This window comes from Hetaerina americana, unplaced genomic scaffold, assembly GCF_022747635.1.
Source record: "Hetaerina americana unplaced genomic scaffold, ioHetAmer1.1.p SCAF_4, whole genome shotgun sequence".
Classification (NCBI taxonomy): domain Eukaryota; kingdom Metazoa; phylum Arthropoda; class Insecta; order Odonata; family Calopterygidae; genus Hetaerina; species Hetaerina americana.
Window position 1 is genome coordinate 34,607,762 of NW_027286985.1, and position 16,936 is coordinate 34,624,697.

Here is a 16,936-nt window from a genome sequence, read left to right on the forward strand (position 1 = left end):
TGGCTATATTATAGCCCTTCACCTATTGCATAGACCTATGTGAGCAGCATGAAATGGTTCATCCGAGTGCAAATTTATTTTTCTGGCAAAATGACTAATATGAACAAGACGCTTTTTCAAGAGGTCGATTAAATGAAAGTTACCAATCCGAATTCATATCAGCCATCAAAACATTTCACACCATAAAGGTGCCGTCAGTAGGAATGGCATAAAAATGTATTGAAAAACAAAGAGGTTTATAAACATTCTACGACTTCAATATTCTCGACCTGTTCCTAATTTTTCACGTCTTTATTTGAAATATAAATCAGAAAGAATCATAAACTTGTGATGATGTTATAGGTTAGCTTTTTATTTATCAGTCGGCTACTTTGTACTTCATATAGCTAATAAAAAAGCCGTAGTGGCCTAACAAGCGAATTGAAGGACTTCTATATTTTTCTAGGTCAAATAATCATATGCCCCTATTTAAACCACTTGATGAAAGCTCCAACTATATACCTGTAATAGCGCTCATGCAGCGACAGTAGAATTTTTGGGGATTAGACCTAGTAAGCATGGTAATGCCTTACCATTAATAATATTTTATTATAAATTAATAAGGCTTTCAGTAGTCGTAAAAGAAACTAGCTACCATTGAAGACAAGCATGATGGCAATTTAAAATAAAAGTTATTATTGGAAGTTAAGTTAACACATTTCATTTGTAAATTTAAGTGACTTACTGATGCGTTTTGATAACGATTAAATAAAACTCCAAATTCAATACATACAGGCTGTACCTAAAGTTCAAACACAAAAACTTCCTTCATATGTGGATATGCGAAGGACTTCACCCACTATGGCGGATTTCACCGAATACCGACATTCACGAGCAAAACCTATGCTGGTTATGTTTGAAATGCCCAACTTCAGTCCATTTGATGATCACACCCCGTTTCATTCAAACTTCCGTATGGCATCTAATATATGCCATTTGAAGTCGTAACGTAAAAGCAGGCAAACTTTCAAGAAATCCTATTTTCGCCTTTTATTATAATGTTTACCCACAATTCGCGCTGGGATAAACTACCGTTCAAATATGCGAATTTTATGGCTGTACGTTATGTTGCCTAAATATTAACAATGGGAATGAACAAAAAACTTCCTGCTCTTCTTGCCACCCTCCAGCCTCTCGTGCTCCCTCGATAGTAGCAGCAGAAAATTGTTAAACTCCCGTTTATGAAAAACTCGTTCAATAAACGGGGCGACAGCTTTTGTCCAACGTCGTTCTGATACCTGAGGTGCATTGTCTTTGCCTGTGGTTAAGAGCGAGAGGGCTACACGCCAATAGAATCCGTGGACCATTATTCCAGTAAATATTGTCCTTTCTTCTTCCGAAAAATCGTTTTAAAAATGCGAACACATTGAATGTCGATAGTGTGTCGAATACCGAGCAAACCGTGGTGTCTACACCTTTTGTAGGCCGTTTCAAATGGTAGCAGGCTTAACGTATGTATAACACTGTTTAAACAATGTGTCAGAGGCCCTCCACGCGTCTTCCACACGACCACAATCGCCTCTTACCATACGACGAAACTGCTTCATTCAAAATGGGATGGTGGGAAGGGGCGTTAAATACCACGGAATCTATGATGGCCAGACAGAAATAACTAGTTTTTGAACGGTATTAAAATTTAATATTCTTAAATCGTTATTTTATTGAATAAAAATATTTTTATCAAAAACATTTGAGGGAAAAACTTATTGTACATGCCAAGACCTACCCAAAGGGAGATAAGGGATCGGAAGAAAGAGAATTATCTCAATATGCCACAATTTCCTTTTCTTGCGCCGGAAGTGTCGCGGAACACAGAAAAATAGGTACTTCCATTTGGAAAAAACGTTCCGTCGTTTACTGAGCTTCCCTGTAGCTTGCCATATAATCAACCCAAAATCCTGTCAAATATCTGTCCCTGGTAAGTAACATTTTACATTTAATACCTACTTGTATATACACAATGGCATGTAAGTTTAAAGAGGAATGCTATCTAAATGGCAATAATTTCAAAGCAATTCTATTTAAGCTTATTTCTCTTGGCCCAAATAATATCCGAGGTTACTCTCAGAGCCGTAGTTTAAATAGAATGAGAAATGTCCACCGACATCCTAAAAAATACCCATTAACTAATTGCTGAAACCGTAATAGGAAAATTGAATAATTCAACTAGAAGTAGTGGTAGTATTTAGGAGAGGCGACCGACCGCTGAGGTCATTTGCGCCATTAGGGATGGATAGGAAGGACGGGAGGGTGAAGAGAAACCCGGCGTTGGCAATAGACTACACTTAACGAAAGGCGCCAAGGGGTCCGTAATTTAACGTCTCATCCGACGGACGGCGTACTCACTCAAAATGCTATCCACAAAGCACATCAAGTAGGAATCAGGATACAATGATAAAATCTGCCGGCTCCAGGATTCGAACCCAGGCCCTCGGGATAGGATGCTAGTACGTTGGCCTCCGCACCATCCTGATCCTCTAATCCAACTACTATCTACAGGTTGGGGCGTAGAATTCCAGTGAGTTAATGGTTAGTGAACGGTGGGCCTAGGTTCTTTTCCGGATGACGCCTCTGGGCAACCTTCGCTTTATCCAAGCTAGCCGATTTTTCGGTACTTCGGGACCCCTAGTGCGGAACATACAGTTGGTACAGAGAAGGAACTACCCTGCTCCCATACCCTGGAGTGTGAATTTCACGCCTCGTTAGGCTTAATATTAGGTGGTCCTCCCCTTTTGAGCCAACTTTCGGGTTTTTATTGTGGTTTGTTATCTTAAGTACCTCTTCTCGAGGAATTTTTCCTCTTTTTTTTCCATATATTTGGTGATATTAGGTATTATTTGAAGTACAATTAATTTCACTTGGGATGGCAGGGAGTGTGTTGATAGCCGAGGCCAAGAAAGATATCGATCTTCAGTCTCAGGGTAGTCTAAAACTTAACTCAAAGGGTAAAATATCAATTAATAAAACTAATTTCGCCAGCTGATAAAATTATCCAACAAAAGTGTTTGTCCCGGACAGAAAATATGATAAAATTAACTTATCGATGCAAAATGATTAGCCATAATATGTTTTATGATTAAAACGTGACTGTATTGTCACACATATTACAGAAGCAATGGAAATGAATACTGAGGAAAAACCGAAGATGGCAAGACTTTTTCGTCAACAATCCATCGAGAGGAGACTGTATCCTTCAGCGCCGGACTCCGACGATGATATTGAGGATGAGGTATTCAGTGATGAAAATACGGCATCTTCAAATGTTCCGAGGATTGTCGCATCCATAAAAAAAGTTGACATCGATGATGACATAAGCACCGAAAAAAAAGCTAACTTTGAATTCCAAGAAAGTGATACAGTTAAAGATGGTGACGTAGCGGCATCTTTGAAAGATGATGACAGTCACCACAATCAAGGTAATTGTACGCCAAACAGATATTTTTATGCCTAGAAAATCGCTGTGCAATAGTTAACGACGGGGAACATCTACGAGAAAATTACGCTGTGCAGTTAACGCCCCCAATTTAGTTTATTAGTTCCCCACGCAGGTGGCGCAGTAGCTGTCATGGCGTCTCCGAGACCGAAGTCACCCAGGCCAGTGTCTGCCAAGAAAGATGAAAAGGAGGAATCATTCTGGGAGAAGATTGGCACATTAGGAAGGAAAAAACGAATCAAAGAAGGTAAAACCGAATAATTGGATATTCTCCTTATCTTCTAATTTGTAATAAAGACACAAACTTCTTCCGAGCAAAGCTTCCCCATATTGTAACCATATAAGGGTGTGCTGGTGGGTGTATCCCATTATGCCTGATGATATTATTTGACGTTATTCCGACGAATTTAAGTCATATCCACTACTTGGATGTTAGCCCCATTGTCGAATGAAATTAAAAATAATTCGTCATTTGAATCTTTTGCTTTCAGTCCAAGAAGTTCAAGAGGAGGGCAAACATGCGATTGATTCGCCAGGCAGTCCGACAGCGCCCGACTTGCCTCCTGAGGAATATACTTTGGGTAAATATTTTGAGAAGCCTATTCAATGCATTTCAAAATTCTTTCTTAAAAATTCCATGGGCCCAGTTTCGGAATTTTTTAGTACTACCTTGTGATTTGTTACAATCGTATTTTTACAGAGGAAAATGAAGAGCGTTCGATGATAGAGCCAAAATCGTATGAAGATCCGAAATTGAAGGAGTTAATAAGTGTCCTGATTGAGTGGATAAATGACGAGTTGGCTGATCAAAGGATAATTGTTAAAGACATCGAAGAGGACTTGTATGATGGACAGGTTCTTCAAAAATTGCTCGGTAAGTCTTGATTCTCGGTGGAAATATTTTTAATTTGGTGAGTAATGGAAAACTGACAGTAACGCGCGTATGAACTTTCCTTACTTATTTTTTATGCCGAATAGGGGTATGTAATAGTGTCACTAATTTATGGTCACAAAATGCCCTCTGAGAGAGTAATTAGTTTTAAAGTTAAGGTCATATTTATGATTCTTTGATAGCATCCTTAGTTTTTTGCAAGTCAACAATATCGTGCCGCATTCCCTCAAACCCTGCATAAATTCGTATTTATAATCACTGTTAAAATTTTACCCCAAAATGCCCTTAAATATTCAATGTTCAAAAACCTAATGTATATGATTTTGTTTAAAAAATTCGGACTCATTAAAAAAAAAGTTGTCCTTGAAAGAGTTCACCAGATTTGAAAAGAAATAATGCGCCATGTTTTCTAGCGAATCGGGGTTGCAAACTTATATGGCACACTTCATATTATTGAAGGCTGGTAAATCGAAATCAATAAGTTAAGCGATCTAATTATAAAGGGATACCACTGGACAGGATAGGAATTTTAGTTGATTACTGAAGGGTTGAGGGGACATGTCAGACTTATTGAAGGAGGGGAGAAGATAGGAGAGGTGCCGAAATATAGATTTTGCCTTCTTGAGTGGTGTTTCAAATCTATATAGCCAAATAATTTGACCTTTGAACAAATGAAGTTGAATTCCATTGATCATTGTTGTTCGAACAACATTTAGAATAATTTTGCATGGGTTAAAAGTATGTGATACCTAACACTTTTGTCTGTGAAAAGACTCGAGGTTGTTCATCCGCATACACATCATCTTGTATTAATCTTATAAAGCACTTGATGATAACTGCAATCAGTAGGCTGTATATTGTTTGCATACCTGCAAACTTAGTTAAATTAAGCTCTTCTCCCTCCACTTAAATTCCAGGTTCAGGCATTTCCATACCACTCATAGAATTTCCACTGTATCATATTTAAAAGTAATGGCAATAACTAAAAAACTTGCCTTTTCCTGTCTATCACTGCCATCTCAATACTCTCTCGACTACCCTTGTGCAATCTGATTAATATATGTTTCAAATGAATCTTATATCTTTGCAGTCCTCTTACATTCCACACAACTTCCATCAACTTTTTATTCTCTACTCCTTGTCAATTTCCTACTCAAAATTCAGTATAGTCCCATTTCATCCTAATTTTAAGCTGTAATTCTTTCTATTAATGTGCTAATTACTGCAATGGTATCATGACTCAACTTTCATTGACTGAACCATGACTAATCTTTGCTCGGATGTTGTTTTTACTTTATGTAACCTATTGATAATTCTCATTATTACCTATGCTGCATTTGAAAATAAACTTATTCTCCTTAAGCAAATGGCATAGTCTAGTGTAGTTCATAGTAAGGTTCAATATTTCTCTTTTTGGCTATATTTAATAGAATATCTTCATTATCATATTGATTACCTCCTATTTGACTCTTCTGAATTTTTAAAATAAAATGTTACTTCTGATCTATTCCATTCCAAGGCTGATGATTGAAGAATATTTATATCTTCTTTAATTTCCTCTTCTCAGAGAAGCTGACTGGTGAAAAGATGGATGTTCCAGAGGTAACCCAATCCGAAGATGGACAAAAGCAAAAACTAGGAGTTGTTTTGGGGGTCACAAACAAGGTACATATCAAAATAGTCATCGTTGAGTCTTGGAATATGGTGTTCATGTTCATGTCACTACACTAAAGCACTTGTAAGAAACAGTGAAAGTTTGTGGGATGGCTTATTTATATACATAAGTGTTTGAAGTAAAATTTATTACTGTTAATTTCTAAGAAGAGCTTAAAATGGAAATTCAAAAAGAAGACCAGGTGGCTAAATAACAAGTTTGTTGCCACCAATGTGAGTGAAATGTCCCTGGAACCATGGAATGTTTATGGTATTTATTGGAGACCTAACCCAGCTGATACTTTTTACTGTTAAATAATTAATCTTTGCCTATACGGAAGAGGACTATATAACAATGCCTGTCAATACGAAGATCAACATGGTAACCAGCAATATTATCATGTATTATTAGCTGTTAGGTAAGATTGAGTGGCAAACATCCAGTAAAACTGCAGTTGACTATGTAGTTAATATGGGAGTGGCGGTCAAATTGCCAATTAAGTGCTTCACCAATGCCATATAATTCATCATTTTGCCCTTTGATATTGGTGAATTGGCACTTATGGTTTAAGGTAGATATTTGAAGTGCCCTAAGTGTTTTGCGCAATTGGGCTGCCAAATCAGATGTCAATAGAAAATATGGCTACAAAAGCTAACCCTGAATAGAAATATGTAAACCAAAAAACTGCATTTATGTAATTGACTGATGACCCTTATCAAATTTTAGCGTTGAAAATCAGTTTTGGATGAGTTCATATGTGTCATTCACTGCAAATGGATTATTTAGTAGTACCAATTTGACAAGAAAATATGTGCGACACGGGAGCAAATGCAGCTGAAAATATTCAATTGCATTTGATTCAGTGTATAGTCATTTCCATATAATAATATGCACCCGTTTTTTAGTGGAATAGAAAAATGTTCTCATTGCTGCTATGATGCAGTCATCCCAACTTTGTTGAGAATTTTTATGGTAGGAATCCTTTCCTCCTCCCCAGGCAGTAGTTTAAATACCTCTCTTTCAGCTAACAAATCCACTTTGAACTAACAAATGGTATTCATCATTGTTAAAGTATAGTTTGAATAGCTAGCATAGCTAACAAAGAGGTAGTTTTGAAATTTAATTAATAGAGCTATGTAGACATTAAGTGGAATCAAAATAAAGTTTATTGTATAAATGATATGATTATTAATTTTTTAATTAAATTTTTATATGCTAAATGCCTTTCCATTGCTTATTTTTGCCATGCATAATATGCACCCTGACTTGTTCGAAAAATTTCACTGGAGAAATTGCATATTATATATAGAAAAGTATAGTATTTTACCATGAAGCATCACCAGGCATGTTAATTCCTGCAACAATCAGGAGTCTTGGGTAAAACTATGAAGTGTAGCATCTGCAATGATTTTTGGAATAAGTTGTCTTTTATTTTTGGCGCCATGAAATTAAACTTGGACTATATTCACTTTCTTATATGAAAGGGTAAATATTTTTATTGAGTGTACATGCTCTAGCAAACAATGATGCTTTTGGTCCCAATTGAACTTTGAAGCACTTGACAATTATTGCGGTATTTGTATTCCCTCAATGATTTGTATATCTCGTAATTGGCTTTTCCAAATATTTGTGTGTTGCACTGTAGAATTCCAAAAAGTATCAGCACCAGAAGTCATGCTGTAATTAATGTCTCCATGAAGGAATTACAGTATATTAAATGATTTTTCTCTTCTAGGTCCTTGGTCTCCCACGGTGGGCTCCTGGCCGCTGGAGTGTTGAAAGTATTCATTCCAAAAATATTGTGTCTATCCTACATCTTTTGGTTGCTCTGGCCAGACATTTTCGTGCTCCAGTCCGTCTTCCAGAGAATGTGATTGTCAGTGTGGTGGTGGTCCAGGTAATTTTTTCTTTAGCTTTGGTAATCGTCTCCATTGGATGTATCCTCCTAATATGTCATTTATGCACCTTGCTAAATGGAAACTTAGAAATTTTCATGAAAATTCCAGTGCTGTAATTCGTTTTATGTTCAAAATATGGTTTATAGATCCATAAGGAACAAATTGTGTAGTTGAAATTACATAAGTTGGACCATGCAGCTTAATGACTAGTCAGATGATAATTAGGATGCCTTCATTTAAAACAGGGTTTAATATTTCAGCTGGGTATTAATTCCTGTACACAAAATGGTTATAGAACAGATTTCTTAGCGTGTTTTGCACATATTATATTTTTCATTGATAAAAACAGTAGTAGCACATGTCAAAGATGTAATATTTCGTGCATTAGCATTTTGAATGAGTCCTAATGCAACCAAATTGCTGTCTCTAAATAAATTGATGAAAACTTTCAAAAAATCCATTCTATGTTGTAGCGTTCAGAAATATTCTTTCTTGGCTCTTTTTAATGTGTCTAATTGGTTTGGAGGGGATTCAGATGGTGTGGTGGCTAACATACTGGCTTCACACCCAGGTGGCTCGGGTTCGAATCCTGGCAGTGACATATTTTTCAGTGGTGTCCCAATCCCTACTTGAGGTGCTTTGTGGAGGGCACTTTGAGTTAGTACGCCATCTGTCAGATGGGACGTTAAAGCTACGGGCACTTAGGCAGCTTTCGTTAAGAGTAGACTAATGCCAACGCCAGGTTTCTCCACCCTTTATCCTTTCCTATCCATCCTCCATGGCAAAGATGACCTCAGTTGTTGGTCACCTCCCCTAAAAACTACTACTACTAATTGGTTAGGATTTGGGTTGGAGTTATTTTATTTAATATCATTCTGCATGTATATAGTTATTAGAATAATGAAAATAAAAGTAAAAGCCAGTATTAGTACCAATTCCTATTATTGCTACAAATTGAATTAAAAATATTATGAAATATTCTATGCTTCCTGGTATATGTATTATTTTTATTGATCAGAAACTGATTCTTACCATGAATTACCATTTCTAAAATTCCTTTGCAAAATTTTATTGTTTCCAGTTATTAAACATCCTAATATTGGCAATTGTACCTTTGAAAAGATGAAACATTAGTATATTTCTTGAAGAAATAATTATGAACTATGCATTTACATGTACATAGTGTTATGGGTGCAATTGTGTACTAATTTCGTGAACCAATATTTAAAGCACAAGTAGTGTTTGCACATATCTGGTGCTGTCTCTTGGCAACAGTTATCTTAAACTCTTCATTCTAAGCATACAATAAGTTAGTATTCTTAGAAGGATAACATCTAATTTATTGCATAGGTCAGATTTTCCTAAGCTACAACTCATTGTGATAAATATTTGTGTAATTTCTTATAAACTCACTTAAAACAATTGTACATTTTATGATAAAAAATAATGCTATCAAGGGGATATCCATTGACTCTAATACGGCATAAGTGGATGCTACTCGGATCATTAATGCTGTAAAATTAGAGAAAAGGTTATTGTTCTAAAAATTGAAACAGAATGACTTGAGTGGAGTGCACTGTAACAGTTGGGAATGTAATTATCCCATAGCTTTAAATATATTCTGTATTTTGTTTAGCAAGGTTATACAACAATGTTGAACAGGTTAGAAAGAAAGACTGACTGTTTAGATGTGCCCTTGCTTGGACAAGATGAAATAATGCTAATGTTGTACTTTCTTCCCAAGAATTATGGTGCCATTTGCCTTATATACCTTATTTTCATGGAGTTTTTTTGGGCAAGCACTTGCATTTAAAGTTTGATTTTGCTTCATCTACTGTGCATATCAAAATGAACATGAAATACTGATTTCTTTCTTCATCATTACCACTTTCAGAAAAGAGATGGTTCTTTGAGCCACCGCACTGTGCAGGAAGAGATAACATCAACTTACGATGATTTAGGTATGAGATGTGAGAGAGATGCTTTTGACACACTCTTTGATCATGCCCCGGACAAACTGCAGGTTGTCAAGAAGGTAAGGATGTATGTGTGTGTCATAAATTTTGTGCAGTACAATGTCTTAACCGCATCCAATGGTGATTCTCTTGTGTGAACACACTGAAATGAGCAGAATACCTTAATATATGGTATGCATACTTATTTTGTAGCACTTAATGATGTTACTTCTTTTACATTATTTTCTAGTCACTGGTCACGTTTGTGAATAAGCATCTCAGCCGTGTCAACCTTGAAGTGACGGAATTGGAGACTCAGTTTCATGATGGAGTTTATCTCACTCTTCTAATGGGCCTCCTTGAAGGTTTCTTTGTGCCTTTGTATGAGTTCCATCTTACACCAAGAGATTTTGATCAGAAGGTACAAAATGTTATGCTGGCTTTTCAGCTGATGCAGGATGTTGGTTTGGCCCGTCCCAAGGCACGGCCTGAAGGTAATGCAACATATTTTACAATTAAAGGCACCATGTGGGTCCTTATATTGATATTATAGATTTATGAATGTTATAAAATTGTTTTGTGTATCCTGTTAGTAAACACTGAGAATGAAAATTTCTAAATTCTTTCAAGTCTTAAATGGCACAAGATTTTAGCATGTCTCATATATGTCAACTTATTGTAAATATTATGTATTCATAGAACTATTTTACAGCAAAATATGCTGACATAAACTTCATTTGGATTACATAATCTTGTGCTTGGTGAAGGAGGCTATGCATATTACATTAAAGATTTTATAATAAAATTTTTATGTATTTTAATAGCTATAAACACCCTTAGGACAAAATAAATGAAATTGCATATTTCATGTCTTACGTTTCAAATGGCTTTTAGTCTAATCAATGAGTAACAGTGTTGCCTGAAGTTAGTCTGTTGGCTCTTTATATTTTTACTTATGTAGAGGGTGCACTTCAAAGTATTACTGTGATGTTATGTTTTTTTTATAGTTAAAGTATCTATGATTTAAATGTATCTAAAAATTTTTTATCATTTTCCTTGCAGATATTGTGAATCTGGATCTGAAGTCAACATTACGGGTGCTCTACAATTTATTCACCAAGTATAAAAGTGTGAGCTAGTCCAATTGCCAATTTTGCCAAGTTGTACAGATAAATTGAACCTGTTTCAAAATTGCCTCACATGGAGATACTTTGGGTCGTATCATCATTATATTTTATAATTAAAGCCATTAGTTACTTCAGCTTTTGCAAAACAACAAATATTCTCATTGATAACAATATTAATGGTGAGGTGACATCTTAAATGTAAAACGTACATATTTATTACACACTGCCTTAAATGATGAAGTGCCTAATACAATAAGCCTGTTATTTTTTACTAAAAACAGTCCCAGCTGTTTATATTTTTAATAGTTTTAGTTTAATGACTTTCAGTATTTAATTTATAAAAACAATGCATATGTGCCTTCAAACTTGCATTGTCCTTTCAATGGTGCTTAGTGTAGAAAGAATTTCATGCCCATTTTGGAGGAATGGCAGCAGTTGATCTTAGCTGATTGAAGTTTTATTCAAATTTTTTAACAAAGTAAAAATAAAAGTTGAATGTTTTTCACTTAAAAAATAGCCTAATGATGGTTTAGATATTTTACTAAAAATTTTATTCATAATAGTTTCTATAACTATTACTGTTAAAAACAATGTTGACTTACAACTGAGAAAATTGTGTGTTGGATTTTTATTTTTTGTAGTGTATTGTATATGATGTTTTTCTAAAAGGTTATTAAATAAAATATATACTTTCTTTTAAATCCTTGGGGGTTATTCTGATTGGTTCATCGCAGGAGCAATATTAAATGCATAAGCTCAAGAGAGTGATTCTTCATGAACTGGAGATATAAAGTTTGGGGTTGTAGACACTTTATTGAAATTCTCATCAGGGTATACTCTTCATTCTAGTGTCTTTTATGCAACAAATTCATACTATTAAAGTATTTTAATTGGATAAAGACATAATATAGCAAAGATTGTTAAGAAAATATCTTAATTCTGGGGAGAAAAAGTTTCACTGAGTTTCTAAGACCATTGTCATACTAACTAGTGCATTTCCTAGTGTCACTATTTCTTTTCTTATTCTTTTCTTCCTCGTTAATGAGTAGAGCATAAGATAATCTGCATGCAGATATAGCCAATTATAGTAAACATGAGCCCAATAGACATTTCATTGTAGTAATTCTAGTATCACATGTAGCCTTGAAAACATTCTAATGCCAGATTTCAAAGATCGTGGAATTAGCAAAGATTATTTAAATAACCACAATATCTCTTATTTATACACATTCAGTATTGGAAATAATGAGATACCACCTGAAATCAACACCTTTATGCCTTGTGAAATGTAATTAATACAAGAGGTGATTCAATGTTATGTCATTTTTTCATGACATGAGATAAAAGTAAAATAGCATTTATATTAAAAATATAAACAGGTGCTTCGCTAGACTTCTCTAAAATTTTAAACAAATTTTCATATTTGGTGCAATAGATATCATTCACTGATAAATCAATACATAGAGTTGCTTCTGATCCACATAAATATTCTCCATGGCTGGTAAAAATGTCATAATTATTACCTAACCTGTTTCAATGAATTCCTACTCTTTTTCATAAGGCCCAAGTTTTTTGGTGTGAATGTGAGGCTGGACCAATTGACTAGCAATTATGATTTCTAATTTGATAGCCAGGCTCTAAAAAATATTTGTGGGAAATTTTGATGGCCTTAACCATGTAGCAATAGCATCTGGGCTAAAGGATGTGGTTCAAATCCTTCCTGCATAATTGCATCTTGCATTAACTTCATGTAGGGCCATGAATATGTTAAGTATATTTCTCCATTTGCATTTACTTGAAAGACATCTGCCATACTTTTTCAAAATACGTTGACTTTAATTGGATAGATTCTTGGTCTGATATATTTTCTTCTTTAATGTTTTAATCAATTAGTGCTCATATGAAACAATACAAAACTTTCAGAACAGTTGTAGTATTTATTAGATTAACACGATTTATTGAGAAATAACTAATGTGAAATTCCTATTGTTGATGGATTTGGATATCATCTTCAAATGATATGATGCATGTCAATTAGAATTCAGAAATAAATCTCTTTCTTGAATTCTTTTAACTTAAGAAAACATCCATCTTGGCTTAAATACAAGGTACACTTGGTATTCACATTCAATCAACTATTATCAAACCTTTCTCTTGGAGTTATCATGTGCATTAAATTATTGAGAAGCAAATGAATTTCAATAAATATATTTATGCTTTAGGTGGTTAAAAGGCATCAATTTCAAAGTTTAAAAATCATTTTCTTTGACAAGTATTTGAAACTGATCCCTCTTATTCCAGGTGAGTGCATTAGCCAATTAAGATACCAAGGTGTCCTCTAACAATGTGAATTTGTCAGGGCTTTATAGGAACAAGATTTTATGATAAAATACCATACGCGCATGGAATATCACAAGTTATCATAGTCATGCATGTTGCACCACAGTCCATGAGGCTAAATCAAATATTTAAACACAAAAGTAAATTCCTTTGGACAAATTTGAAGAACAATGCAACAATTTCAGAGTGTAAAAATCATTCGCCTTGACTAGGATTCGAACCCAGATCCCTCAATATCCGGTCGAGTGCTTTAGCCACTTAAGCTACCGAGGCGTCCTCTTAAACTCTGAAATTTTGGGGCTTTTAAAGGAACTAGGTGTTGTGACGAAATTCCGTACATACAATGTCACAGGCATTCGTAGTCGTGCGCGACGCGCCACAGTCCACGAGGTTAAAGCCAACTTTAAACACTTATGGTGTTTATACTTTGACAAATTCCAAAGAAACTGCGGGAGATGCCGCAACAGTAACTTTTAACGGAGTCATCCGCTAATGTGCATTTCAATGCAACAATTTCAGAGTGTAAAAATCAAGAGTGTAAAATCAGAGTGTAAAAAATAAATTTGAAGAACTTTGGGAGATGCCCTAACAGAAACTTTAACAGTCATTCACGAATATGCATTGAAATGCATCAATTTAAAATATTAAGGGATCCAGGTATGTATTCTGCTCAAGGTGAATGATTGGTACACTTTGTAATTGATGCATTTTAAGGCACATAGTAGATTAGTCTGTTTAAGTAACTGTCGCAGCTTCTCCTATGAGTTCTTTGAGTTAAAAGCTTCACAGGGTAACCACATGGTTGGAAAAAAATGGGATGTCTGATTTTGTATGTCAGGACGTTGATATTGAAATTGGATTCTGATATGGAAATACCCATGAGAGCAGTTTTCCTTTTGGTTGTGAGATCAGTTAACATTTGCTCTAGCCCATCATGCATCAAGGTCTGGCAGAAATCAAAACTATAATATCAAATTCACCAGTGAAAAGTGATGAGGCAAGGTTCATTCCATAAAATGAATTGCCAAACACAGGAGACGAATCTTGAAAAAGAATAAAATTTTCACCAGAAGAGAGTCAGGAATAGCAATATGCAAATTGAGGGCCAACCCTGGTACCCTTACAATGCTAACTTTTTGGCCAGAGATTTCACTTAGGACCCAGTCAGGTAAAATTTCATTCATGACATCAAGGTGACTATGTCATCATCATAGGTCATCTACCATGGTTGGCAGGTCTATGGAGGCCTCTTCACCATGTTTCCCTTTCCTGTGCCCTTCCCTTCATTCCAACATACTCATCCTCCTCTTTCACATCATCTGTCATGTTGACATTCTTCAGCCCTCTCTTGCCTGGCCCTTCCTTTGTTCCTTCTAGCACCTCCTTGAAGAGGCAATCCCTTCATAGCATGTGCCCAAGCCTTTTTCTTTTTTAGATTGTTTCCAGCAAACTTCTCTCTATTCCTGCTCTCCTAAACACTTCCCCATTCCTCACCCCCGTTGTTCAGCATTCTTCTCCACAAGCACATTTGAAACATCTCCAGCACTTCCCGTTCCCTTTAAATACAGTCCACATTTCACATCCATATAACATAACACTCCATACATAACACTTCACTAGTCTCTTTTTCAGCCTAATATCAATTGTACTTCATAACACTTTTCTTATCCTGTTGAACATTTACTTGGCCATCCTTATTTTTATTTCCTTTCCACTCCTCCAGCTTTTTGTTACCTCCGTACCCAGATATTTGTATCTCTCCACTTGTTCATGTCTTTCTCCTTCCATACAATATTTATTTGCCCGTTAATTATCATCAAGTCATAGTCCTTCATAATTTATATCCTTTGACTCAGAATTTTTGGATGAAAACTAATCAACGAAGAGAAGTAACACTTCCCACTTGCCCAAGCACACATCCAGCAGGATATTCATGTATATTTGGCCACAAATTTATCCAGGGAATAACCTCTTCATACTTTGAAGATTCATGATCAAACAGTTGGACAATCAATATTTTCAGATGTAATGCTGGCTGACCTTGCCTTTAGCGACCTCCCCTTTCAAGTTTCATTCTTTTGCTATCCATGAATTGCAACTTTATTTTTCTCTAACATTGCATGTTTGAAATACCATATTCAATAAAAATTTCTGTGAAAATGGGATAAAATCATGCTACACTGAGGTACTATTTATGTATTTAACTTCCTTCCTACCATACGCAATGGTCATCCACAACATTGCAAATTTTTCTATCATGGTGATTTGACAAAATGATAATTTATTTTTTTTTTAGTCCTACTATTTCTGTCATAAAACCATTTCATCTAGAAAACCCAGCCTTTTATGCATGCACTTTTTTATGTAGCTTGCGATGTTTACAGCTGAGTCAGTTAAATAATTGTCGCATCTATTGCCTAATATTGCTTTATAATTTTCTTTAACCTTCATTGTCAAGAAGATTTGTCATACCATTTTATTATACTCTTCAATTAACATTCATTTTACTCAATTCAAATTTTGAAGTGCCCACCGAAGGACAAAAATTGCATCATACACATGTTATACCTGGCATTGAACAAAACCCTATGTTTCCCTTGATGTTAATTATTTCTCTATCAATATTTTGTCTGGCATGGAGATATTAGGAAAATAAATCCCACAAAATATCAGGTCTAGCTGTCTATGTTACTATCGGTAGTAAATTACTCATGAATATTTGAGATGGTGTCTACTAAATAAAAGGTTTTCCTAATTGAATGAATTAGCTAACAACTTGGACTTACATTAATGAACTCACATGCCATCAACATTCATTATGTGGACCCATCTTTTTGAGAGCACTTTGCTTATATCCACAGCAATACATTTCATAAAACTACCACTTAACAAAATTCCTGATGGTATTACGTTACACAGTACTTGGAGTCTTTCCCACCAAGAATAGCACAAACGGCTTAAAAACTAATTTTTACCATGAAATTTACACTACACAATCCATATTTTTCATCCCTTACATTAATCAGCAGGCAGAATGGCAGACGAAATTATATCCTCAAGTCTAGCAACTCCGAGATTCTTAAATACAATTCAGTTTTTGACCTTGGCTTAAGGTTTACAGATTTATCTGCTTTTTAATTTCTTACAAATGAAAAATTTGATTTGCCTGCGGAAATTATTTGGCAGGAAAATTTTAAGACTATATTGGAAAAATTTCAAAGCGGTATCAATGTATTGGAAGTCACCAAAATTATTTGAAAAAAAAAGATTTAATTTGGCCATGCAAAACTGCCAATGAGCAGCAAATCTTGGAAAAAAAGCAATTATGGAATGGGGCAAAGTTTTTCTGAGACATTGATCTTCCAGTTGTTCCAATAATATTGAGTTCAAATTTTTATAATCTTTAAAGGTTTGTGATTTTTGGTAAGGCATTCAAATTCTAATCTCGAGGGCAGACACTACCAAACTTGTAGTCCTGGGGATTCTCTGAAAAAATAAAGCTACAGTTTTTCACAGACTATCAGAGGAACTTCATATCACAGCAAAAAGAAATACCTTCATACATATAAAAGTTGCCATGATGAAAAAGTTTATTCCA

At 35.1% G+C, this 16,936-nt stretch overlaps 1 protein-coding gene across 1 annotated transcript; it reads left to right on the forward strand.

Moving 5' to 3' along the window:
• Positions 1-3,580: 3,580 nt before the first annotated feature.
• Positions 3,581-11,690, forward strand: parvin (beta-parvin). Its single transcript, XM_071589852.1, has 8 exons — positions 3,581-3,719; positions 3,964-4,053; positions 4,173-4,346; positions 5,932-6,029; positions 7,754-7,915; positions 9,811-9,951; positions 10,122-10,365; positions 10,934-11,690. The coding sequence occupies exons 1-8, from the start codon at positions 3,605-3,607 to the stop codon at positions 11,008-11,010; spliced, it is 1,101 nt and encodes a 366-aa protein (XP_071445953.1). The 5' UTR covers positions 3,581-3,604; the 3' UTR covers positions 11,011-11,690.
• The last annotated feature ends 5,246 nt before the right edge of the window (positions 11,691-16,936 follow it).